At 34.8% G+C, this 27,625-nt stretch overlaps 1 protein-coding gene across 9 annotated transcripts in view; it reads left to right on the forward strand.

Annotated features, from left to right (window-relative positions):
- TBC1D19 (TBC1 domain family member 19) overlaps positions 1 to 27,087 on the forward strand; it is a 146,951-nt gene extending 119,864 nt beyond the window's left edge. For 5 of the 9 annotated variants that reach the window (XR_012434766.1, XR_012434768.1, XM_074039499.1 and 2 more), the window contains 6 exons: positions 7,840 to 7,872; positions 11,655 to 11,764; positions 13,974 to 14,065; positions 19,875 to 19,990; positions 25,609 to 25,679; positions 26,661 to 26,868. Coding sequence is in view for 6 of the 9 variants with exons in the window: in XM_074039499.1 (XP_073895600.1) it covers positions 7,840 to 7,872; positions 11,655 to 11,764; positions 13,974 to 14,065; positions 19,875 to 19,990; positions 25,609 to 25,679; positions 26,661 to 26,735 (497 nt within the window). In the remaining 3 variants the exon portion in view is untranslated. Of the gene's footprint in view, positions 1 to 7,839; positions 7,873 to 11,654; positions 11,765 to 13,973; positions 14,066 to 19,874; positions 19,991 to 25,608; positions 25,680 to 26,660 lie in introns of those variants that run through there. The other 4 variants (XM_005554634.4, XM_045392220.3, XR_012434767.1 and 1 more) reach the window with 3 other exon arrangements.
- The last annotated feature ends 538 nt before the right edge of the window (positions 27,088 to 27,625 follow it).

Below are 27,625 nucleotides of genomic sequence, written 5' to 3' on the forward strand. Positions count from 1 at the left end.
AAACATGCTCTTGGGTGGTAGCCAGGTGAATGAAACTTGACCCTTGAAAGGCTGAAGTGATGAGAGGCAAAGGGAAGGATTTTGAAAAACTAGCCAAGAACATGACAACCCCTAAGATCAAAGAAATGTTCTAGGTGGTATGCACCCTACAGTGTTAATGGATTCTTCACTGCCTCTTATGCCTCCGGATTTTGTTTGTCAGAATCTGACTCGTCCTTCAACAAAGCAGACTGTGTAGCCTTTTTTTGGAGCCTTAAGCCCAGGCTAATCTTGGATTAGCTGAAGTGTACCTTTATCTGATACTGGCAAAAAAAGATTTTCTTAGGTTTAAGCTGATATGTAAATGTGGAACTTTCCCTTCTGGGAACATAAAATAGCTATGGGTTATTGAGCATCTGCTGTGGACTAAACACTGGCACACTTTAAATAAATTAACTCTGTTGTGCTTTGTAGTGCAACCCAATGAAGTTGATCTTGTTTATCTCCATTTTCAGAAATGAAAATATGGTTTCAGCAAGGGTTTGTAACTTGCCCAGAGTCACACAGGATTCAAATTCATGTCTGTATAACTTCATTGGTCGTTTATTCTTTCAACATTGAGTTATCAAGAGCCCTCTATCCTATATCTTAATTACTTATTTATAAATTTTATATTTTAGTATTTTATTTGTAAAACTTGATTATATTTATAAATGCTCAAATTTCCATGATTAACAACATTTACTGAGCATCTCACCTGCGGAACACACTGTGCTGGATGCTGAAGATAATACACAATATGAAATATAGTTATTTCTTCAAATAGCTTGTAGCCTAGCTACTTAAAGAGAAGCTATAGATTTCAGAACCTGGGGGAAATGTAGTAAAAGTGGTTAAACATGACTCATCTTAATACTTGCATCCCTTTTTGCTGCTTCGTAGTTCACTAATTAATTTATTGTAAGCTTCCTTATTAAAAGTGCCTCGTCCTAACTAGGGTATTCTTACACTTAGCAGATCCTTAACAAATATTTTTATAAGACGAAAATAATGATAATAATAATGTCTTCATTTCTGACTACCTTAGCCACTTGTTGAAATGTTTCTGCAGTGCAGTGGCTTAGAAGAGGAAGGCAAAAGTGTTTTTTAAGTAAGACTGTCAGGTTTTTATATAATAGCAATCTGCTTTGAGATTTAGTATTTAGAAAGATATAATATGTACTTACACTTTTATAAGGCATCAAAATATGCGTTCTATTTATTAACTTATTTTTCTCTCTGAGTTTTTCTTTCACGTGTCAACATGTTTATTGTAGAAAAGTTAGAAAAGACAGATAAACTTTGTAATTATTTGTTAAAAGTTTATAATTAGTAAAGGAAATAACATGAAACAGCAGAGGCAGAAGGAAGGTAAAAAAAGATTGGTGGAAGAAAAAGAGACTCAACCAAAGAATATAGAGAAAGACTTGAAGAAGAGATGTTTTTTGAGCTCTCCTTCTAGATGTTCCCTGAAACTGAAGCTGGTGGCTATAGTGTCATTGGGAATATTGACCTTCTAATCTGGTTTTTAATTGTTTTAGTTGCTAGAATGCAAAGGGCCTTTAAGTTGTTAAAGAGTCTTACTATTAGAAAATCTTGATAGGTACTGTTTCTTCAAGTCTCACAAATTTTTCCGCATTTCCTCTAGACTTAATTGTTAACATCTAATTTTAGAGTTAGATGATACATCAGAGGCAATCATAGTCCCTTTGTGTGTCAGGCAGGTTACTGAAGCTCAGGAGGTTTGATGACGTTCCTCACATTACCCTTAGGAATTGTGTTAAGCCCACAATTGAACTTTGATCTCCTAACTAGAGACCAATACTTCTCTTGCTGCTTCTGTATCTATGATTTACTCATCTCTTCATTCTGCAAAGATGTATATCATCAACTATGTATGTGGCACCATGAGTTGTATACACAGATGAATAAAATGTATTTCCTATCCCCAGGAACAATCTGTTAAACAGCTAATTATAACACAAAACACAGTGAAATCATAGTGTTGGAAATATGAACAAAGTGCCATGAGAATGCAGAAGAATGAGCATTTAATTATGATTAAGAGATCAGGAAATGTTTGTCTGAGGTTATAGCTGACCTTAGTAAGGCTTGATGGCTAAGTAGGATAAAGAATTAGGATAAAGAATTATCAAGTTCAGAGCTATCAAACTGTGATGATACTGGTGATGATAAATAATCTGGTGTGCCTGTACCACAGAGTGTATGGAGTTAGGAGAGTATGCCAAGGGGAGGCAGATGTAGCTCAGGTGGCAGGACATAATCATGAATGTTTAAGGCCAGATCAAAGGTCTTGAATTTTACTGTGTATACACTTAGCCTATATTACAAGGCTGGAGTGTGAGCTCTATAAATACAGGGACAATGTCATATTTATTTTAATATCTCCAGAGGCTTCAGAGTAGGTTTTTAAGTATTTGTTAATTAGGTGAGTAGGAGCTCAGCAAATATTCGGTAGATGGATAAATAGTGGTAAATCCTCAATGGATGTAAAGATCTTTTTCATGGTCTTATTAATATTTTTGAAAGATAAGTTGAGCTCTCTAATTTCAAAAATTGGTTAGAGACCTGAGAGTTTGGAGGAAAGGATACCAATTAGGAGGCTCTTACAGAACCATAGGTAAGAGCTTATTAGGGACAGAATTCTGATCATGGCAGTAGGGAAGGAAATAAAAGGTTAGAAAATAATAGTGGTAGACTCCCTACAGATGCATATATTCATTCTGCAAGCCTTTATTGAGTACCTGTTATATTCTGGGCACTGTGCTTGGTCTCTGGATATAGAGATACATGAATAAAAAACAGTTCCTATGCTCAAAGGATTTATTCTACTGGGAGAGAAAAAATAAAAAATGATTAAATGACAGTAAGATAGGGGAAGGAATACAGTTAAGTACTGATTTTGTATCAAACATTGTGCTAATCATATTGCATATATAATAATATTTAATCCTCACCACCTCATTGGTATTGTTCCCACTTGATTAATGAAGGCAAGTTTCTCTCCAACCTTTGCTGGGCCGAGAGCAGGAGTACAAATAGAGGCCCACCTACCATAAGTCAAAATATTTAAAAGTTATAAATTAGACTCATAAACTGATAAAGACTACTCTATTTTCTTTCCTTGATACATATACTTTGATAACAATCTGGAAGGCGAGGTTTGAATTCAGAATTTTCCGACTCTTCATCCATCCCTAGCCTGTGGTATCCCCACCCACTTCTCATCTGTGGCTCCACTTCATACCTTGGACAGGCTTCATGGACAGAAGCCTGTAGGTCCAACCTCTGTTCACAGCTTCCACAAATAGCCAGCCTTTGGCCACCTCTCTGTCCCGAGGTATACACATTTATCAGGAGGTGTATACCTTCTCTTCTCTTCTCTACCCCACCAAAGAGAACATGCAGGCCCTGGAAGTTGTCTTAGGAGCCTTTGGGCTCAGAATTTCAGAGTCTTGGGTACCTGGGATGTAGTCTGGAAGAAACATGGGCTCTGGGTAAGGGGTACAGCCGGAGGGGGGTCACAGAGCCTTCAGCTCAAGCTACTGTGCCTTAGTCTAAAAGCAGTTATGGATGAGGAAGCAGGTTAAGTAACATACCTAAGCGTACACAGGTAGAAAGTGCTGGAGTCAGAATTGCACAGTGAGACGGAGTAGTACCTCAATCAATGAGGGCAAACCAACTGAAACATGAGGATTGATTAATGAATTGCTTGGGAGGGAGGGATCAAGGCTATCAGGGAGATCTTTCTAGGAAGATTGTTGTTTAAAGTTGTGAAGGAGCAGGGCAGGGACAGGGCCAGAGGTAGAGGAGAACATTGCCTGTAGCCCTTGTCCTGCACCCAGAGGCTGAAGGGGTGGCGATCAATTTGGAGAGATTAGAGCAGTGCTTGTGGGGTACAGAGGAGGAATGAAGACTGAAGAGTTAAGTGGTGGTTATCCAAAAGGGACAGGAGAGATACATAATCACATTTAGGTATAAGGGCTAAGGGAGAACAAGAGAGCAAAAATGACTCAAAAGTTTCTTCCCTGAATGACTAGGGAGTTGGTGAGTCATTTACAAAAATAGAGACCGGAAGGAGCCTGAGGATACTGGGCTTTTAAAGTCAGTATTATGGGTTGATAATGAGAATACTGGTAAAGCGAGAGAGAAAACAAGTATACAGAGTCTTGGAGCTATATCGAAGGAGTGCACAGAAGAGAGGACTGCCAGAAACAAAACAAACACAAAAAACTGAGCAGCAAAAGTTTCTGTGGGACAAGAAGCCTGATCTGCTTAGTGTCATCAATGCGATGGTAGACCCAAGTTTGAGTGTGAGGCCATTAAGTACAACATACAAAGAAGGGAAACCCCTGGATTTAGCAATCAGAAGTTACATCCGTAGGGATGGGAAACCATTTGCAAGCATTTGAAGATACATAATAAGGAAGTAGAGGAGGTGAATATAGATAGTTTTAAAAAAAATTAAGCCTGGCTTCAAGAAAATGAGATTAGAGATTTGTTTGATGGGAAAGTAGGATCTGGGAAAAAAATTGACTACTACTTCTTCCTTCTTCCTTCCTTCCTATTTTTTCTTCTTCTTTCTTATTTCTTCTTATTATTATGTATAAGAATATTTGTAACATCCCTGGCTGAAAGGATGCAGTGAAATAGGAAAGACTAAGGATATGATTACTTTGATAAGATACACCCACCCCTTGCCTCTACTCTGCTTCGTTAGAGGAGTAAAGAGCAGATCCCACCACTATCCAGCTGAAGACCAGCTGTCCTCAGTAAAGGTAACCCTGTTTATGACAATCATTACATGAAGCTATGGCTTCCAGGTCACCCTTATCAGGTGATTCTCACCTCCACAGCTTCAGGCCTCTTTTATCAGTAAGTCCTCCTCCGCCCTAGCCTGGCCTTGTCCTCCTTCTCTCCATTATTTTTCTTCATAGCACTTATTACTATCTGACATATATTCACTTATTTTTATTATGGTTGTTTTGACCCTGATAAAATGGCAGCTACAGTTCTTAGAACAGTGTCTGGCACATCGCAGGGACACAGCACATGCGTGTGGAATGATGCACGTGCAGCAAGGAGGAAGGGACGGTTGATGGGGCAGGAGTCCAAAGCAGGGTTTGGCAGACTTTTCCTTTAACCACTCAGATGGTAAATATGTCACGTTTTGCTGGCCACAAGCAGTCTGTGTCCCATATTATTCTTTGTTGTTTTTGAAATAATCCTTTAAAATATGTAAAAGCCATTCTTAGCTGACAGGCCACACATAAACAAGCTGCAAACCTGACCGCTGCTTGCCAGTCACTGTGAAAGTCAAGGAAACAAGATTAGAGCACAGATGAAGATGTTGGGTGAAAAAGAAAATGTATACATCCTCCTCTGGACTGTAAGTGAGAAAACAGATGAAATATGAAGAATAGACAAAGGAAGGAGTCCATGTCAGTGGCGTCAGCCTCCTAGTGAGGAGAAAGTGAAGTCTACAATTAAGTGTTAAACACTTGAAAAGGGAGGAAATTTTGAAAGAATGGGATGGCTAATCATATAGAGAGGAATAAGAAAACTGATACACAACATAAGATTCAGCAGAAGTTGGAGAACATGAATCTGTGTGCTAGAAGACTAGAGAAAATGTCGATCCTGAGAATTTTAACTTGTGAGCTTAAAGCAGTGCTGCACAAAATTCTGCACATGGTTGGCCTGGCGTACCAGTTCAGAATAATTTGGTGCTTCTCATACTATTTTTGATAAAATTGCTTCTAGAAACAACAAAGAAGTATGAACTAACTTGTAAATGATAACATCAACAATTAACATTTGTTTATTAATAAATAATAGCCTAAGCGATGTAAATAAATAGTGTAGGCCCTAAGCTATTTATTAATGGCTAAGCTACAACTGTTATCTCATTTAATCATATTACGTGAGTTCTAGTGTTATCTCTGATTTACAGATGAGGAAACTAAAGCTTAGAGAAGTTAAGAGACTTACGCAAAGACACACACACACATACACACACGCACACATACACACACACACAAACACTCTTAAGTGACAGAACCAGATGAACACAACCGAGTCTGTCTGACATCCAGTCCATGCCCTTCTCGCAATAGGGTGCTGATAATGCATTGATATCAATATGAAAGGAGTTTCTACTGATAGTTCTAGTCTTCACACTGTCATGTTCAGCATTTTTATATTGCTTTTGATGAGGACATGTATACTTATCAAATCTTTCAGTTTTGTAGAATCAAGAAAACTAGAGAATGCATTAGATAACCGAATAAGAATTCAGGATTATTATCTCTAACTGGAGTGGTTCACCAAAGAAGAAATGTAATAGAGATAAAATTATAACCCTTTACTGAGGTCCAGGAACAACTGTCCAAGTACACTGTCTTAGCTGTTGGGTGTATAGGGAGGAAAAATGATTAGAGATTTTAGTCACCTCACTTTAAGGATTGCACTGAACTGTAACTTGTTCAGAAGAAAATAAAATAGGGAAGCTGTTCAAGACCACCTTATCTAAGGAAAAATTAAAGAAACTCATAAAGTCTTGGAGCAAGAAATCGTGATGGTGATGGGGCAGGAGACAGAGTAGTGTCTTCAAATATTTCTGAACGTTTTCACATAGAAGATAAATTAGATTTCTTCCGTGTGACCTTTGTGGTCAGAACTAAGAATAATAAGTAGAAATTTCAGGGAGCCAGAGTTTGGCTCACTCTGAGAAAATAGCTCCTTCCAAATTAAACCCATTCAAAATTGTAATGATTTGCATTGGTAATTAATGCTTCGGCTATTGCTGGACATGTTTTAAACTGCGACTGAACTATCATTTATTATAACTCACGCTGTATGACCTCTAAAGCCCCTGCCAGCACAAAATTTTTGCCTATGAACATGTCAGATGAATAAAGCATTTCTATATTATTTTTCAAAAATGTAACTTAGCAGCTTTCTTCTGTGCTGTGTTTGCAACCTGATTTAGTAGTGTTAGCTATATGGTGGTATATATTACAAAACTTCTGTTTTGAACTAAGCTGTACAAATTCAAATTTTTTACTTGGAATGTGAGAAGATGTTTAGCACACCAAGTTAGGCTTCGAGTATTTTTTGAAAAGGATGTGTACTTTACTTCTGTATAATTATTGCCAAAGATTATACTGAATTTGTATCATATTTCTGCCAATATTTCTTCTAAAGCCATATCCCATGATTAATTTTCAGTTAGTTTACTTAACACCCATAGTGTTTTCTGTAAAGCAAATGTTTTCAAGAAGTGCCTTGAAAAGCTCACTTATCTTTTAGCATATTTGATTCTAATATACACAGTGAAGTTGTTTCAGGAGGGACATAATCTATTGACTTTCTGAGACCATTATAATTAGTTCTTAAACTTAATTCTGTGATCTGTCTTGTTATGTTTTTGCCCTGTTGTTTTGTGTGTGTGTATATGTATATGTCTGTGTATGTATATGTATGTGTACGTATGCGTATGTGTATATATACACACATACATATACACATATATATACACATATATATTCAGTTTTGATTTCTCAATATTATCAATAGAATATTAACTGGATATATGTTTTAAAGCCTCTAGTTTACTTTTCCGAAGGTATCAAAAATTTTTTTTATTGTTTACTATCACTAAGTCTTTCTGACATTTATGGACAAAGTTGAAGCAAAAAATAGAAAACCTTTATAGTTTCAGTTTTAATCCTTTAAAGCTTACCTAATAATCAGTAGGCCTACTACTTATTGAAAAAGAAATACTTTTTTTTTTTTTAGGTGTTATCCCTTTTCATGGATTTTCAATGTATGGTAAGTTGGGCTTTAAAAACATCATAATGTACACCATAAAAACATACAGTGTTATCTGTCAATTTAAAAAATAATGACTGACAGATATAATTATTTTACTATAATAAGACTATAAAGGAAAGAATAAAGTGAAATACATGCTGGTTTCCCATAGGGGCTTAATTTTTAAAAATTACTGTTTTTATTACACGTTAAGGAAATCACCCACAAGTTATTATGAACATTTTAAAATGTTGAGTTTAGTAGGCCAGGTGTGTTGGCTCATGCTTGTAATCCCAGCATTTTGGGAGGCCTAGATGAGAGGATCACTTGAGGCCAGGAGTTCAAGACCAGCCTGGTCAACATAGCGAGACCCTATCTAAAAAATAAAATAAAATGTTGAGTTTAGTATTTTTATATGTCCAATTTAAAAATGTTAAAAATAAGAGGTCACCGTAATTGGTTAGGTGGTGATTGCTTGACAGATTAGAATTAGAGTATACTGTGAAAATGGTCCTGTGGTTTACCATTTTTTAGTCCAATGGAAACTAGAGATACACATTAATATTTAGCTCTAGTAGGTGTAAAATCAGATTGCTTAAATTCCTAAAGTAATTCTCTTAAGAGTTTTTTAAAAATAATAGGTCAGAAAGAATGCTAAGGAAGGGACAACACTGAGTTTGAGCTCATGATTTCTCCAGGCTACTGATATGCACAGCAACAATTACATCAGAGCATTCAGTTACCTGAGGTGCATGTGGGAGATGCATGTGCAGGCTTGAGAGCTCTGAGTGCCTCCAAGGCCTCATGTGTCATTAAATGAGGAATGCAAGAAGCTTATGAAGATTAGCAAAAGCAAGAACTCTCTACACCTTAATGCCACTTAATTTTTAAGTTTTTAAGTGTTACATATAAACTTATTAAAGATTGTTGTCCCCTTTATTTCTACCCCTACCTTTAGAATGAACAGAAATACATTAATGTTTCGCCTTTGTACCAAGAATCTTCAGTAAACATTTTTCTTTGTAAACATCAGTGTTCAACATCAGATGGTCATGGTGAATGACATAACACTATCATTCAATGAAAAAGAGTCAAAGTACCTAGGGACTTTATGCTGTACTTGGTGTTAGCGACAGGCTTGAATTATAGGGTACTCAGCTTTATTCTCTTGGGCAACCACAATTTCATAACATAATACGTAATGTTATAGTGACCTCACAGCATATTTCTCTTATAAATGTGAGGAATTTAAAATAGAAAACCAAAAAAGATTAATAATATAAACTTTTACATCTAATAATAAAAATGTTCACCTTTTTATCTTTCTACTTTAGTAGTTCCAACTACAAAAATTTTTCAAGTAAATCATTTTTGGAAGTTGTACTTGAATGATTTGGAGGATACTTGATGTCATGAAAGTTTAAATCTTTTAGAAAGATCTTCTGGTGTTTAAAATATATCATTGACTCAGCCTCTGCCTATTCACATTTATGATCATTTAAATAGGCTACAGTTTATACACCCAAGGGGAAAGCATTTGCTGACAATGATGCAAAATGTTTGATATAGAATTTATTTATACTATTTTAGAAAACTATTTTCAGCATCCACAAAAACTTTACCAGCAACCACTTATTTAGAACCAGTATACAAAAATAATCACAAATCATCCCTAAGGAACTCTAGTTAGTACTTTGCCATTTCAGTTTTAGTTACTATATTTCTTTAAAATTATAATACTTACCTCTTTTAAACATTGATACAGATCTTTAGTGATAGGCTGTCATTAAAAAGGAAACCAAAAAGATAGTAATTTATTTAAAAATTTACTCAGAATTCTTCTGTAATTTTAAATACCTTCTGCTCTTCTATTTATGCAGATTAGTGAAGTTTTATTGTAGGTGTATAGTATATTATGGTGTCATAAATTCCTACAGTATAGTCTTTAATTGGTTTAAAAGATAATTAGCTAAATTTATTTTTATGGAAGAACCAAATAGGGAAGGATGTTTAAAATTAAAAATTAAGTCATGTAGAATCTTTTTTACATATAATCTATAATGGACTAAAGCTTTTCCATTTCATAGCTATATAAAGGAATTCAACATAAACAACTGTGGCATCTTGAATAAAAACTAATTGTAAATTTCTTTTATATTGTGTATATTCATATAAAAGTGCTTATTTTAAGATTCTCTTTTCATTTCTTCACTGGAAATTTTTATTAATAATTACTGAATCCATAACATCTTCAGATTCAGGTTATAGGTTTTCACATATCAATATTTAAAAATTGGAGGAAAAAATTTGCATCATTTTTTTAAAATAAAGAAGTTCCAAACCTTCATCTTAGATTTATAATAATAGCATATATATTTGTACCACACTGTTGTTTCTTAGGTTGTTATTGCAATGAGAGCATGAGTTACTATTTGTAAATACATGAAATATCCTAATTTGGGCTATTTTTATAAGTAGCAATTTATTTAATAATAAAATAAGTTTTAAAATTTGTCTTGAAATAGACATACCTGTCTTTTTAAAATTTTTATATATAATATATATTGTATATACATTTTTCTATATATATACAAGTATTTATTTTTATATGAATTTAGATATTTACCCCCAAAAGTGATTTCTCTTTTGCCTTCAGAAAAAATAAAAATTCTCACTTGCAATGCTAATTTTTAATGACTTATTTATCAGTAATACTGTGCATTGCCCTTTATCCCAGAAAATTGAACTTTTGTGTTTGAAAGAATTTAAAATATTTTACTATTTTTCCTTTTACTTTGTCAAAAAGAAGAGAGCTCAACTGGCCCACTGATTTCCTTGCTTACTTAGTGCTTACTGCCCTCAGAGCATTACCAACAGGTTACAGAGCCCCAGAAATTCTTACTTGTCCAATACATATTGTTTGAAATTACCCTGTAAGGCATTTTTTATTAAAATTAATATTTAAGTAATGCAGTTGTACCTATCCGCATTATAAATTTGTTTCTATGCTGCCTAAAATACTTGAGGCTTGAAAAGATGGAAAGCATGACCACCTTTGTCAGTGTAGAATAATCACATGCTCAGGTAGGTCTCCAGTCGAAGATTAGGACTTTCTGACATTCAGCTGTGGGATGTCTGGTTGTGTTGACCCAGCTGTGCTTAATTGCTACAGACTGGGGGCAATCAATTCAACATTCATTAGAGAAATAAATCCTTTCTGCCTACAGATTGTTTTCAGTTGATGAATATATATGGGGATGTAGCGATAAAGACCAGTAGTGTACAGCTATTACTCAAAAATCTTTATTTTCAAATTGAATTAATTGAAGACCATGATTCTAAAAGTCATAAATCATCTATTTTACTTACCTGACTTCCAAAATTAAAAATTTTGAAATGTGGCCTGAATCCTTTGTGAGAGAAAGTGAACATAAGCTGCCTGGTTGTTACTTTCTTATTACTTCAATTTAAAAAAGGAGAGATTTGATTTATGTAGTTTTTATAAGTTATGTGGAATTTTTCATATTTCTGTATAATTCCATAATGTCATTCTTAGCCATCTGTTAAATTGGGATTATAATAGTTTGTAATATACTCCTTTCTTTATAATATTTAATGGCTGTTTGAACTTTACATGTGCATATATTCCCCTCTCAAAATGAAAAAAAGTAGTATGATTTTAAACTTGTCTATGAGTGTATATGATTACTATAAAATAGTGATTTATAATGTCATATTTTATAAATTTATCTTAAAATTTTAGTAGTTCTGCAGTATTATAAATTATTTTTTTCTTTCAGTTGCACCACTTTGTTTTCTATACCATGAACCTTCCAAATTGTATCAGATATTCCGTGAGATGTATGTGCGTTTTTTCTTCAGACTTCATTCCATCTCTTCTCATCCTTCTGTAAGTTCATAAGAAAAACTGGATCAAGTTAGGTTGGACTGTAATCTGTTCTTTCTTTCCGTTAAGAAAAAGTCTTCTACTCAGATTCTAATGCAACACATTTTAATTTGTGATGTCAACCAATGTGTTTTTATTGCAAAAATGACAAGATGAAATTGATATTTAACTATTTTGGTAATAATTTAAATGGAAAAAGTCTCTTGTCAACTACATTTAAATGATTTTTTTTTTTACATATTACAAGAATTAGAATGTCTGTATTATTATTCTTAACAAAGATGCCTACCTTCTTTTCTGATCTCTTATCTACGAGATGAAATAAATAATATATTATCTCTAGTGCTGTAGAAAAGTCTACAAAGCACTCAGTGTAGTTAGTGCTTGGCTCCCAGCAGGTGTTCTGTAAATAAATGGCTGTTGTTGTTATAATTATTATCATCATTCTTCTTTGTTAATGAAAATCAAACGTTGAATTGTCACTTGTTTGCCAATTTCATATTTGGCTAATTATCAGTTATAAAAGTACATATTTTCTTTGTATTCAATAAAATAATCCTTTGGCCTACAACCATAAGAATCAAGGAAAAGCATATATATAGGAGTTGAACATTTTAATCTGTTTTATTTTGGCTGTTCCTTTATCATATCTTTTTTTTTCCTTTCCCATAAACCTGACTAAGAGCAGTATTTATTTTATTTCAGTTATGCTTTTTTTTCCCCCTTTGGACCTGCTGTGGGTAACATGACTGCTACTCCAGGTGAAACATTCAATTGGAATATATGTCAGGGCTACTAAATTTCCCCAAAGAGGCAACTGTATTATTGCTATTAAATTAAATAGCTGTTCTTTATCCCCCCATTGTAAGGTTATGTATTCCTATTTCACCTTCCTCCATCTCCAGTTTTGCTCTCATACATTGCTAGTGAAAGTTGGCAAATCACAGAATTCCAGGATGTCACAGATAAACAAATGAAGCAACACCAGTTATCTTGGGTTTCTTATCTCTAAGAGAACTTGATTTTGTTCTTATCTTACCTTAATATTTAATCTGGAATAATCAGAAATATGACCAATAATTAAGATCAGTAATTCTTTTCTAATACTCATTCTAAGTATCGTATTTTTACTCTCATATTCTATGCCATTTTATGCTTCAGAGTTTAAAAAAACTGGCTGCATAGTACATACCCATGGTGTTCTCCCTGTGCAGAGCACTGAAGCCTGGCACTGGGCAACTCTGGGTATTTCTTCTTTATCTCTGTGCTGGTGGCCCTGGGTATCCTTTTTCAGTGAATTGATTGAGTCAGTCCTGCCCCTGTCCTTTTTTTTGTGATTCAGTGGAGTGAAAACTTACAGGCAGTCACCTCCTTTTTTGGCTTGCAGCCAGACTGAATTATTTGGAACCATGACAGTCTTTTTTTCTTTAGAAATGCAAAAAGAGGATTAAAAATTCCTTACAAAGATCAACTCTGAGGAATGCTAAGCTGCAAGAAAGACTTTATTCAGAGTTGTCAAATAATAAATGTACTTGAAAAACCATCTGCTTAAATTGATTAAGTTTTGTACTTCACAAATAATGCCCTTTTAAAAACAATAGATTTTAGTTTTAAAAAAATATGTGTATACTAAGTAATCAAACATTCTTGTTCAATAATTTCCTGATGCAAATTTCAAGCAGCTAGCTGCTAGTCTTTTCCTGGGGGTAGATTTCAAAGAAAGAGTGAGAAAAGCAGGCGATGTTTTCCCTAGTGAGTGAGGCTGGAGGGGAGGGGACATATGGAGGGAGAATGAAGGTGGCTATATAGCACTAGGGAAATAACTGGAAACTGGAATGCATTCAGATAAAAACTAATTTTGCTGAGGTTAAGTAATAATACGTGGCTTGCAAAGTGGCAAGTTTTCTGTAAGGTGATGTTTTCCTTGGACTCTCCACATATTACATACTGGTTTATGTGGGGAGCATATTGTGTGAAAAGGGAGGCTCCTTAGCATATCTGTATGTGTGAGTATAAATAAAGAGAAATAAAGTTTATGTTTAAACACAATGTTAGAGAGCCATTAATACATTTCCTGTTTTTGACTCTTAAACAGTATAAAGAATATTTATGTTGATAGCCTTTCTCATTTTCCATTTGAATAATTTGTTGGCATAGTTAATTTTTAAATATTAAAATATCTATTTCTCTTATGATTCATTATTATATCCAGGGTATTGTGTCACTCTGTCTGCTGTTTGAAACTCTTCTTCAAACTTACCTTCCCCAACTCTTTTATCATCTACGAGAAATTGGGGCTCAACCGTGAGTACTTTTCTCTCCTAATTGAAGAATAGATAGTTTCACAGAAAGCTCTTTTTTCTTCATTGTAGAGCACTTGCAAAGATGTAATTTTTCAGAGAAATTAAGCTAACAATTTTCCTAATAAAACTATAATTATCAAGTAGTAAATTGTAATGACATTGTGCCAAAAATTCTTGAAAGAATTACCAAAATCCTAACAAAGTCTTCTTTACTGGGATTTTTGTGTCTGGTACAAGAGTCACCAAAATAAACCAATTTCTATTCGTAATGAAAGGTGTCAGCCAAAACTGAAGCAAACATTTGTGGAAACAAATAATACCTGAAAAATGTGATCATACCAAACTTAAGTCAGTATAGGCCACAGTTATCAGAGAATTACCTAAGAAAACTATAGAAGTTCAAGTTGGCTGTCTTTTGTTAAAGGAAAGCAAATCAGGTACCTATTAATGGTTGTACACTGTGATTTCTCCTTCCTAAAATTTGAATTTTGTTCATTGGTCACAGTATGAGTTATAAGTGAATATGTATAGTATCTCTGGACTTCAAGATTATTGGTTTTCTCTCTCTCTCTTTTAAAATAACAGTGTCTAAAGCAAGAGAAATTTCCAAATGATTTATCAATGTTTTCTTCCTGTCTTATCTGTGCAGCTATTTTCTCCTATTAAAGAGGGTATATTTGAAAAAAGTATTAACTCCTTGAGGCCACAAAAGAAGTTAGTGGGAAATAGAATAGTATAGTATTTGTCTTCTCCACTCTTGAATCCATAGCAAATAGATAGCTGAGGGGGTGGAAATTTAATCCAGATTCAAATTCCATTTCTGTTAAGCTTTGTAATCCTGGTGAAGTTTTTTAATTTATCAAAGCCTCAATTTCTTTATGTTAAGATAATTCAGTTTATTTATCTTAAAAATCAAGAGAATTAGTACCTTGCAGAGTTGTTTAAAGATTGAATGATTATAAAGATGGAGATAGCAATCAAGATGGAGATAGAGATAGATAGGTATATAATCTCGTTTTTATAAAGTACCATTGAATTTCAGCCATCTTAGAGATGGCCTTTATAAAATAATACCTCATATCATCCATTGATAATACTGAGCGGATACCCTTTCCTTTGTAGCCATTGAAAAATAAAATTCTATTCATGATTCAGAAGCATTTTATATGAGCATAGGACTTTCATTCTTAAACTTGTAGTAAATTGACTTCTTTATGCTATTGTGAAATGAACATTGGAGTATAAGTAGGGTTTTCTTTACTAGGATGAAGACATTTAGTTCATTACTAGAAACTAAAATGATATTTTTTCTAGCCTATTTATATACTTTACATATTAAAAGAAATAAATTTATTTCAATGACATGATAAACATTAAAATTCCTATGTAGGAAAATTGTAAAAATTCTAATTGTCAAGGTAGAAATCATTTTTTTAAAAACTGAAGCTTTTGGAAGCTTTTTACCTTTGAATTTGATTTCTTTAATAGATACAGGACTACTTGGGTTATCTATTTCTTTTTGAATAAGCTTCAGTAGTTTATGTCTTTTACTAGGTTATCATATTTATAAACAAAGTTATTCATACTATTCTCTATGCTTAGCCTTTTTAATATTTCTAGGGTTAGTAGTGACATCATTTTTGTCATTCCTGATATTAGTAATTGTAATCTCCCATTTTTTCTTGATTATTCTGGCTACAGGTTTATCAATTTTATTCGTCTTTGAAAGAATCAGTTTTTTGTTCCATTGATTCTTTTTCTCTGTTTTTCTGCTTCGATTTATTTCTACTCATATTTATTATTTTCTTCTTTTTGCTTGCATTAGATTTATTTTGCTCTTGTCTTTCTGCTTGTTTAAGGTGGAAGTTAGATCATTGATTTGGAGACCTTTCTTTTTTTTCTAATATAAGCATTAATGTTACAGATTTCCCTCAAATTACCTCTTTACCTCCACCCAACAAATTTTGATATGTTATATTTTCATTTTTATATAATTAGAAATGTTTTGTAATTTCTCCTGTGGTTTCCTCTTTGAATATGGGTTATGTAAAAGTATGTTGTTTAATTTCTAAATATTTGGAAAGATATCTTTCTTCGTTTATTTCTGTTTTAATTCTGTTGCAGTTAGACAACATGCTTCATATGATTTCAGTTGTTTTAAATGTGTTGAAGTTTGTTTTTGGATCCAGAACATGATCTGTCTTGGTCCATGTGCACCTGAAAAAACTTTGTATTCTGCAAGTATTGGGCAGAATGTCATATAAATGTCAAGGAAATCAAGTTTGTTAATAATGATGTTCAAACCTTGTATAAACTTACTAATTTTCTGTCTACTTTTTCTATTGATTATTGAAAGAGGAATGTGAAAGGCTCTAATTATAATTGTGGATTTTGTCTCTGTCTTCCTTTAGTGCTGTATTTGTTTTTTTCTTCATGTATTTTGATGCTTTGTTTTTAGGAGAATTGATCACTTTATTTTTATATAATGTCCTGTTTTATTCCTAGTAATAAATCTACTATGTCTGATATTAATATAACCATTCCAGCTTTTTTAAAATTATAATTGCATGATACATTCTTTTCTGTTCTTTTACTTAACATATTATCAATATCTTTTTTTAAGTGGGTTTCTTGTTGAAAGTATAGTTGGGTCTTCCTATGTGGCAGTCTGTTTCTTAATTGGTATGTTTATACCATTTATATTTAATATAATTGATATTATTGAATTGAAATCAACTATCTTTCTAAATTTTTTTAGTTGTTCCATGTTCTCTTTATTCCTTTTTTCTAATTCTCTACCTACTTTTGAATTGAACATTTTTTTATTCCATTTTATCTCCACTATTAGATTTTTATACTTTTTAAAGTATGTTTTTGATGGATGCCATGAGGTTTACAATATACTTCTTCTTTTTTTTTTTTTTTTTCTTCTTGAGATGGAGTCTTGCTCTGTCGCCCAGGCTGGAGTGCAGTGACGCGATCTCGGCTCACTGCAATCTCACCTCCCTGGTTCAAGCAATTCCCCTGCCTCAGCCTCCCAAGTAGCTGGGATTATAGGTGCATGCCACCATGCGTGGCTAATTTCTTTTTTGTATTTCTAGTAGAGATGGGGTTTCACCATGTTGGCCAGACTGGTCTTGGACTCCTGACCTCAGGCAATCTGCCTGCCTTGGCCTCCCAAAGTGCTGGGATTATAGGTGTGAGCCACTGCACCTAGCCAATATACTTCTTTAATTAATCACATTCTACCTTCAAATAAATTTCAGGCCTAGATGGCTTCACTGGCAAAATCTACCAAGCACTTCAGGAAGAAATGATATCAATCCTTATTTTTCTCTGGCTACTATCAAGATTTTTGTTTTCAGTTGTCACCACTTTGATTATTCTATATCTAGGCATAGATTTCTTTGGATTTATCCTTTTGGGAGTTTGCTAAGCTTGAATTTATAAGTTTATGTCTTTTGACAAATTTGGAAGTTTTGACCCATTATTCCTTTAAATATTTTTTTGTGCACCATACTCATTCTTCTTTTCTTCTGGGATTCCAGTGACACAAATCTTGAAACTTTTGATATAAAAGAAGAAAAGAAGATGAAGAAAAATTAAGTTTATTATTTTCTCACAAGTCCTTGCAGGTCTATTTTTTTTTTCCATAGAGACAGGTTCTTGCTTTGTTGCTCAGGCTGGTCTCAAACTCCTGGCTTTAAGTATTCCTCCTGTCTCAGTCTCCCAAAGCACTGGGATTACAGCCATCACCACACACAGCACTTCACTTTTTCTTAATTCTTTTGCTGTATGGTGTAGATTGAACATTTTCTACTGATCTATAGTCAAATTCTCTGTCTCTTTCCTCCATCATTTTCGTTTTACTATTAGATCCCATCTAGTGAGATGTTTTTGTGTGGTTTTTCAGTTCTACAATTTTCATCTGGTTCTTCTTCATACAAAACATATTGAACTGTACACTAATAAGGGTAATTTCTACTATACTGTAGTTTCCCCTTATCTGTGGGAGATACATTTCAAGACCCCCAGTGGATGCCTGAAACTGTGGATAGTACTGAGCCCTATATATACACCATGATGTTTTTCCCTATATATACATAACTATGATAAAGTTCAGTTTATAATTAGGCACAGCAAGAGATTTACAATAACTAATAATAAAATAGAACAATTATAACAATATGCAAGCATCACTACTCTTACTCTTTGGGGCCATTATTAAGTAAAAAATAATAATAATAAGGGTTACTTGAACACAGGCGCTGTGATACCAGGACAGTCAACCTGATAACCAATGCAGCTTCTAAGTGACTAACGTGTGGGTAGCATGTGCAGCATGGATACACTGGACAAAGTGATGATTCATGTCTGGAGTGGGACCGTGTGAGCTTTCACCAGGCTACTCAGAACAGCACACAATTTAAAATTTATGGATTATCTTTGGAATTTTTCATTTAATATTTTTGGACTGTTGGTGACCACAGTTGGCTATGGATAACTGAAACCACAGAAAGTGAAACCATGGGGGGACGACTATACATAAATTATAGCACAATAAACTTTATTTCTAAAAAGCTATGCTATGTTATTTCTATATTGGTGGGTGGGGATGTGTGGCACTATTCCTCAAATATGACACTATGAGAATTTGAGTAAAATGAAGCTAGCTGAAGTTAATAATTTTGACTTTAAATTCAAATGTATTTTGTAAGTTATTAAAATTCCAGTGGCCCAAAGTTTCTTTTGTATATATAAAGAGATATTCTAAGACCACCCAAAAAGCTTAATTAGTCAATACTAGTGCCTACATGTACTTTGTTATATTAGAACAATAGTTAGACAGTATTGAGGAATTTCTGAAACTTGAGGATCTTTTTCAGTCTTAAGATAATTAATACAGTGACACCAACCAAGGCAACCTCTGGGTCCTTTTCTGTCTTTTAAGAGAATAGCACAGATGTTTATTGACATAATATGATAATTCCAGCAAGCAGTTTGGCTAGCACCTGTCAGGGACAGTCAAATGATATTAGATGCTAATAGATAATACAGAAATGTGAGGAACTAGTTGATCTCTTAAGGCACCAGGGCCAAAGAGTTCATTTCCTGATTTCAGAGATAAATTGTTATTGTAACATGACCTACTTGTAAGTAGTGAGATCTCATACATCTTGAATTTTTTTAGTGAAATAGAATTTAATTGAATTTTCTGGCTGATCTTTCAGAGTTCTATAACCTCCTAACTAAAATGAAGAGTTTGAAATCAGAAATCTGTTTCTAATGTCTCATAGCTTTAAAACTATTTTTGTCCTTATACTTGTTATTTTATTTTATTCATCCTATATAGCCATTTGACTGAAATGTAGAAAATAATTTATTAAATTGAGAAAATATGAAGGCATTGAACAATCTTTCAAGTATTTTGAATAAAAATTCAAATTATTTTGGATTGCCTGGAATTAAGACTATCAGAAGGTCAGCTCATTGATAGCTAAGTAGTATACACTCTAAAAAACAGAATGTAGAAGTGGGTTTTATAAAGGCTGACCTCTAGAATAAAGGAGGACCCAGCATGTGTAATTCTTCCTCTTAATACTTTGAGACCACTAATTTGAGGATTTATGGTTTCTCATCACTGCACTTTTGCAGCTTTCAAGAAAGTACTTAAGTTTTAAATGCCCAGGTTATTTCTAAGACTCTTGAAAGAGTTACCTTAACAATAGAATTGGTTGGGTTCTTCTGATATTGCATTTTCATAAGAAAATTTCAGTGGTAAATTAATTTTTATTTTTCCTTGCTTATAGACTTCGTATATCATTTAAGTGGATGGTTCGAGCTTTCTCTGGATACTTAGCTACAGATCAGCTCTTGCTTTTATGGGATAGAATCCTAGGATACAACTCTCTGGAAATTCTTGCTGGTAAGAGTAAATGCTTGTTTGTAAAACACGTGCTGTTTCTATAATAAGGTCCCTTTTCTTCCTAACATTCACCACCTGTAACTGGAATTTATTTGTCATTTCTAATGCATGAACAATTAATAGATATATCTGGCTTTGAAGATAAGTACCAACAAAAACTGCAGTCTTGATATTTTTATGTAACTGCACAATACCAGCCTACTTCTAGTCTTTCTTCCTAGCTCCCAGGAAAGTTCATTTTCCCTTCCCTTTCTGTCTCCCCTTTTAGTCCAGCTAGGTCTCACTATCTCCCAGCACCTATGAGGCCTGTGCAGCAGAGTGTATATATACTTCCCTTCTCCTCTGGACTCCCCTGCTACCTTAGCAGTCTGTTCTTTGCCCCATCTCAACACCTAAGATCCAAACTGAGGCTAAGCCTCCCTGCATGGCTGAAACCTCAGCTCTTCTGTGTCTGTTTATAAAAGAAGTTAAAACCTTTTCCTTTTTGCTAACAGTCTCTGACTTCCTCCCTGGTGGCTGAGTTTCCCCTTTTATTCTCTCAGGCCAAAAACTATTTCATCTTTTTTTCAGGAAGTCACAAATTTATCTTTTATTTAATAATTAAGCAGTTCTTACAACAGATGTATGCCCAAGGCAATTATATGATTACAAAGAGGGCATATATTTCTAATTAATTCTATTATTTTGCTTCCCTTGTACACAATAGACTCAATTATTTTATTATTGAGATTATCAGGATATTCAAATAATAATTACAATGTTTTCACAATAGATAGGAATCAGAAAAGTTGGCAGAATGTTTCCATACCTTAAATTGATAGCATTATAAAATCACCTCTCTGGGCTGCGGTGGAAATAAAGCTTAGTTGAAGAAGAATATGATAGGAAGATTCTCTAGGTACCATATTAACATATTCGGGTTTTTTTTGTTTGTTTGGTTGGTTTTTTTTGAGACACTCTCACTCTGTCGCCCAAGCTGGGGTACAGTGGCATAATGTTGGCTCACTGCAACCTCTATTTCTGGGTTAAAGTGAGTCTCCCTCCTCAACCTCCTGAATAGCTGAGATTACAGGTGCCTGCCACCACACTCAGGTAATTTTTGTATTTTTAGTAGAGATGGGGTTTTACCATGTTGGCCAGGTTGGTCTGAAACTCCTGACCTCAAGTGATCCACCCGCCTTGGCCTCCCAGAGTCCTGGGATTACAGGTGTGAGCCTCCACGCCCAGCCTTCACATATTCTTGAATGCTGAGAAGTCTATAGTTACAGATACTGGGTAGCATATGTCCCTGGGTGGTAGTTACCCTGGTATAATGAGAGATATCACTGATTAATATTTTTAGCAACTTCTAGTTTTCTTCTCTCTCAATTTTTAAAAAAACCTGTACAAATATGAGTTAGGAAATAATGGTCTGCCCTCATTTCTTTTGGCTGAATGGCAGTAGCATATATAATCTAGCAAGAGAAGGAATCCTCAAGATTGTTGAGTATAACTTTTTCTAAACATTGTTTACGAGCTGTTCTTATCCTCTGTTGGGACACTTCAGTATTGGGCAATCCCTGCCTTACCTGGTGGCCCATTTCATTTCTGGATAATATGGCTCGTTAAAATGTACTCCTGTTAAACCAAGGTAATTATCATGTTCTCTCTACTCTCACATTTTTGCCTGTCCCCAAAGTCTTCTATTTTCCAAGCTAAGTAGCCTTGTTTTCTCCTGTCATTTCTCAAGTGAGAGAATTGTAGACTTTTAACCAAATGTCTGTCCTCTGAGTGTACCAGAAAATTTGAAGAGTACTGTGTATAGCACTCAGTATCATTTTAAAGAGACATTAAAGCATGTTTAAAAGGAGGGCTCGGCCGGGCGCGGTGGCTCAAGCCTGTAATCCCAGCACTTTGGGAGGCCGAGGCGGGCGGATCACGAGGTCAGGAGATCGAGACCATCCTGGCGAACACGGTGAAACCCCGTCTCTACTAAAAAATACAAAAAACTAGCCGGGCGAGGTGGCGGGCGCCTGTAGTCCCAGCTACTCGGGAGGCCGAGGCAGGAGAATGGCGTAAACCCGGGAGGCAGAGCTTGCAGTGAGCTGAGATCCGGCCACTGCACTCCAGCCTGGGCGACAGAGCAAGACTCCGTCTCAAAAAAAAAAAAAAAAAAAAAAAAGGAGGGCTCAGTATAAGAAAATACTTTTTAATAATTAGGACTTTCAAAAAGTAGAATGGGTTCTTTAACTGTGATGTGAAGGGTCAAGAGGTTTCATACCTTGAAAGAAATGTTGAATTAGAAAACCTTCAAGCCCTCTTTCTATTTAAATTCTCTCATTCTGTGCCTTATCACCCCTTAGCAAACTGAAGGAACAGAGAAATAAATGTATGTTGAATACTGTATTTGCTCTAAGCCAGGTACTCTTCTGTGAGCTCAACAATTAATGAAAAGGTTACTGAAGAATAGGTAGAAATGTAGTCTGCATTATTGCTTCCACCCATTTTCCCTGAGTGCTTTAAAAAAATCTACAGGGAAGAATTCTGGAACATCTAGAAATGGAACTAGGCTGAAGGAAGCTCCCCTACCATGGAATTCAGATAAAGAACCACAGGGTAAATAATTTCATGTAAATGTATACAAATTAGTTTTGATTATTTCTTATACCTTTGGTATGAGTATTTTGGAACCATGTTTTTCTGATCAAGTGGGTTACTATGCAGTCTTGAGAAATGTCTTCATAAATGTCACTGGCTTTAATTGTGAATTAATTAGAGCCTTTTGAAGAACAGTTTAAAGCAAAGTTATCTTAATGTTCTTGATAGAATTGCTTAGAATTAAAGTAATAAGACCAAAAGAAAATACTAGAGCCTCTATATTTCATATGAAGCATAATTTCAGTTGAAAATATCCCAAAGTGTAGACCTTTCCTCCCTTGGCAAACAAGCCTGTCCTGTGGAAGGGCTGGGCAAACCAAACATGAAGCAGATGGAAAGGAACTTCTGTGATGTGACACCAAGATAAATAAAGGTTATGAGCACATAAGCATTTTGGATGCTGAGGTCAATTAGTGAACTGCTCTTTTTCCCCTTCTTATCTACTTTTGGAGAAACAGTTTTCCACTATGTAAAACTCTTTCCTGCTGGAGCAGAAAATTTGGCCAGCCTGTCAAGCTTTCAGCAACTATGTTCAATTATATACAAAAAAGGAAGTAGTAATCATATTCTTTAACGGCTAAAATGCCTGCACTATACAAAATATTATTCCAGATATTAGGAAGCTGTAAAAAAATTGCTGGTCTACAGAAATAGTTTTCTTTGATATTCTTGTAAACATGAAACTCAGTGACTTTAAAGTATTCATGTTTTCTCCATTTCAGTTAAGGAGTAAATCCTTTGTTGCAGATCTCTTGTATCTCCTGTTACATATTCACTAACTGCAGCTGACTTGACTTTTTAAAATTTTACCGTTCCCATCTTTTTCTCCAGAATTTTTCTCTCTAAGGAGTTCTAATGCTTTTTTGCCTGACTGTCCAAAATCTCTTGTCCCTTAGAAAAGTGCCTGTGCTTCCCAGTCACTGGTTGCACTTGGCCTTTATCTGGGGAAATTAAGAGGCCTTGCTGCTGACTTCTGTTCCTCAGGCACAATGACCACGACCACTGTAGCAGCATCCTTCATGCCATCTCTGGAAAGTCATTCTGATAGACAGCAGAGCCAATGATTCTTAGGAAAGCACACAGATTATCATGTCAGAGATGAGTGGTTGCTGCTTACTTTCAGCCTCAATAGTGTCTTCACATAGTGGTTAGATGCACAACTCCAGAGCCAAGGTTGAGTATTGGCTTTACTATTTTCTACGTGTCACCGCACTCACTATGCCTCACTCTCTATATTAGTAAAATGGGCTATTAATAGTATTTAACTCACAGAATTGGTATGAGAATTACTTATTCTCTTTGTAAAAATGTATTTTTAAAAATATATGTGTTTGCATTAGGTATGCACTATACCTAGGAACCAGTCTTCCAAATAATTTTGAATATTTCTTTTTCATTTTTTTTGTTTTCTGTTTTTTGTTTTTTCGAGACAAGGTCTCACTCTGTTACCCAGGCTAGAGTGCAGTGGCACAAGCATAGCTCACTACAGCCTAGAACTCCTGGGTCAAGCATTCCTCTGCCTCAGTCTCCCAAGTAGCTGGGACTACAGGCATGCACCACCATGCCTGGCTTATTTTTTAAATTTTTTGTAGAGACCAGGGTCTTGCTTTGTTTTCCAGTCTGGTCTTCAACTCCTAGGCTCACACAATCCTCCTGTCTCAGCCTCCCAAAGCACTGGGATTGCAGGCATGAGTCACTGTGCCCAGTATTTTGAATATTTCTTACCATTAATTTCCTAAACTTCAATGACTTGTTGGGTAGAGAATCCACTACCATCACTGGTGATGGAGAGAAAAGGAGGTAAGTCAAGAGTTAACTCCAAGCAGTACCATCTCCTTGTCAGGGTCACCTGCCTTTTAAATGGGTCCTTCTATTGTTTATGACTCACTCCCTCACATGGAGTTTTATGGTAAGTTATATAAGTTTTGCATGTTTCCATGTGCATATGTTTAATGGAAACAATAATCCAAATGTTATTTTTAATTTTTTTTTAAGAGACAGGTTTTTGCCATGTTGCCCAGGCTGTCAAACTCCTGAGCTCAAGACACTTCTCCTGCCTCAGCTTCCCAGTTAGCTGGTACTACAGGTGTGCACCACCATGCCTGGCCTCCAGTGTTGTTTTCTACTTAATGTATATTATTGATCTTTAAGTTGTCTTGTAATGTTTGGATTTTTTTTGAAGTTTCACTTCTTTTTTCCTGTAGCCAACATTAAATTAAATGTCAGTATCAATCCCACAGCAGCCCTCCATACAGATATATCCATTTGTGAAACTCTTAAGAAATTCAGTGTTGTGTATAAAAATTTAACAAAAAATTATAAAAATATTTTTTAAGAAAAGGCTTTAAAGCCACATTTCTATCAGGACACCTCCTTGGTACATGAAACATAATCTATTTAAAAATTCAGCCTCCTTATAACGTTTCAGAAGCCTCTCTACTACATTAGGAAGAAATACCTGCACCAAAATAAACCTTAATCCGTAAGACAGTCATTAGGCCAGGCATAGTGGCTCACCCCTGTAATCCCAGCACTTTGGGAGGGTGAGGCAGGATGATCACTTGAGCCCAGGAATTCAAGACCAGCCTAGGCAACATAGTAAGACCTTATCTCTATTAAAAAAAAAAAAAAAAAAAAAACACACAAAAACACAAAAACTCATTAGATCTTCATGCCATTTTAAAACGGTTTAAGTTGTAGATTTGAAGGAAATAACTTTTAAAATGGCCTTTTTAAAGAACACTGAATTTTTCTTTTTCTCAAAACTGTGGTGTTCAGTTTGTCTGGCCATCAGTCACTGTTCTCTAGAGCAGACAATTTGTGTTCATCATAAGACCTTAACTCAGAATGCGGGGATGTGGTCGGTTGTGTAAAGCACTAGTTCTGAATTTCCATGCAGTGGGTTTTGGGCATAGCATAGCAGTAACCGTGCCGGGCTGATGAGTAGGCGAACAGTTGAAATAGTGTGCATTCTTTTCCAGTGCTGGCAGCTGCCGTGTTTGCTTTCCGAGCAGTGAACCTGATGGAGGTGACATCACTGGCTGCAGCTGAAGTAAGGATAAGTTTCACTCAGATGGGATGGAAATAGTTTCTGAGGGATTGCCAGGCTGTCATTTTAGTGTCTGATGCATAGGACACGCATTACTTGCAGCCAGATTTTTTAACTCGGGTAAAACCTGTTAAGTTATGAGCTAATAATACTTAAGGATTCAAATTTCTTTAATTACTTGAGAAAAATCTTCTTATGAAGGAGTAATAAACAAGATTATTATAGGAAACCATTATAACCATATGGGAAACCAGATACCTGGTAATTTTAGTAGAAACAATTGGGGTTTATGTTGCATTTTTTTATTGTTCATGTCGATGCATTATTTTCACAGAAGGAAAACTACTTGAGAGAGTTAAAGAGCATGTATTTGGGTGATATAGTGAAGATACATGGGCTTTTTTGGTTATTTAAAATTGTGAGTTAATTATTTAAAGCTGATTTCTTTTCAGTGATATAATTTATACCTGAAACATGGTTCAATTAAATAGTGCTTACTGTATTATTCTATTTGTTATCTTTCACAGAAATATAAATTTTTCCTTAAAATAGCTGCCTGCATTTTTGTTTAAAGGGAAGAGGATGTTTATGCATCTTGCAACTGAATAAACATTAGTTCCATCTCAAAATGACTTCCTGCAGTCAGTCAGTCCTTACACTAGAATAACAGGACTAGGAATCATAATGTGCGCTTATTTATAGAAGCAAGTTGAAATGTTAAACCTGTTATAAACTCTTGCTACCTTGTATATTTGAAGAAGACTGAGGCTAACATCCAGGTTATTTTCTGCGGCACGTTTCAGCATTTTGCACATGTACTACCATTAAGATATTCTGAAAAGAGAAGGAAAGTTGTAGCTTTAGTACTAAGATTTAGGACAAATCCAAAGAAGAGCTTAGTGTCAAAATTACATAGTAATTATGTTTACCTTATCTCATAGACTTCGCTTTGCTATTAATAATTCTTTTTATTTTTTGTTTCAGGCAGTTCTTGCTGACCTTTCTACTTTAAAAGTAATGCCTCTTCTTCAAATTTTTCTGTTTGCTACTGTCACCTGATCTTCTTCACAGTCACTGACAACACATCTAGTTTTTCATTAGAAACAAATCATGAACTATGCAAACTCTGCATAAAACCAAAATGAAACTTTGCATATAAGCCAATAAAGATCATGTTCCCTCTTCAGTTAAACCTAAGTAGTTTCTCACTTTTTGAAACAATAACTCTGCACCAAATATTGCATCGCATGCTGCTGATTTTCAAGAGAGAAGCAATAAACACAACTTCTGCTAAATTGAGCATTATATATATAATATTATAATATATATATAATCCTGACTTGTAAATGGCATGTAATAATATATGCAATAAGAACTAAAGATACTGTAATAAACTTCAAGAGGTAATGTAGCTTCTTGGATAATTCTTTTATGTCAGTTTATAAATTTATCTCTAGATAATGTATTGTTTTGTCTCATAAATTGCTCTTCACTCAGAGCCAGGGGTGGAGTAGGGTGTGAGAACACTTGAAAAAGATAATGTTTTTAAATAGGAATTCAAAAGTTGCTTAAATGATGTTTTAAGCAACTTTTTACACCCCAGGGATTTTCTACATTTCTCTCCATTTTATTTCTCTCTTTAAACATCTCTACTGGGGAAGGTCGAATACAGTTGTCTCCGTCTAGCAATATTTTATGCTTGACTCTCTGAAAGTCAGAAAATTATAGTTGATCCCTTTTCACTTCTCAACCTTCCTTCTCTTGCTTAGAAGACTTGACATTGCCAAGGCCTGTTGCCAGCTTCTGTTACTTTGTAACTATGCAAGGAAGACACCCAAGAGAATGAGGAGTCAAAACCACATTCACTTTTGCTGAAGCTTGGTTTCACAAGGTATACTTCTGGGGCAGAGCCCCTGAGAGAGATTAAAAGTAGGTAGCAGGCATTCATT

The sequence above is a fragment of the Macaca fascicularis genome, chromosome 5 (assembly GCF_037993035.2).
Source record: "Macaca fascicularis isolate 582-1 chromosome 5, T2T-MFA8v1.1".
NCBI lineage: Eukaryota > Metazoa > Chordata > Mammalia > Primates > Cercopithecidae > Macaca > Macaca fascicularis.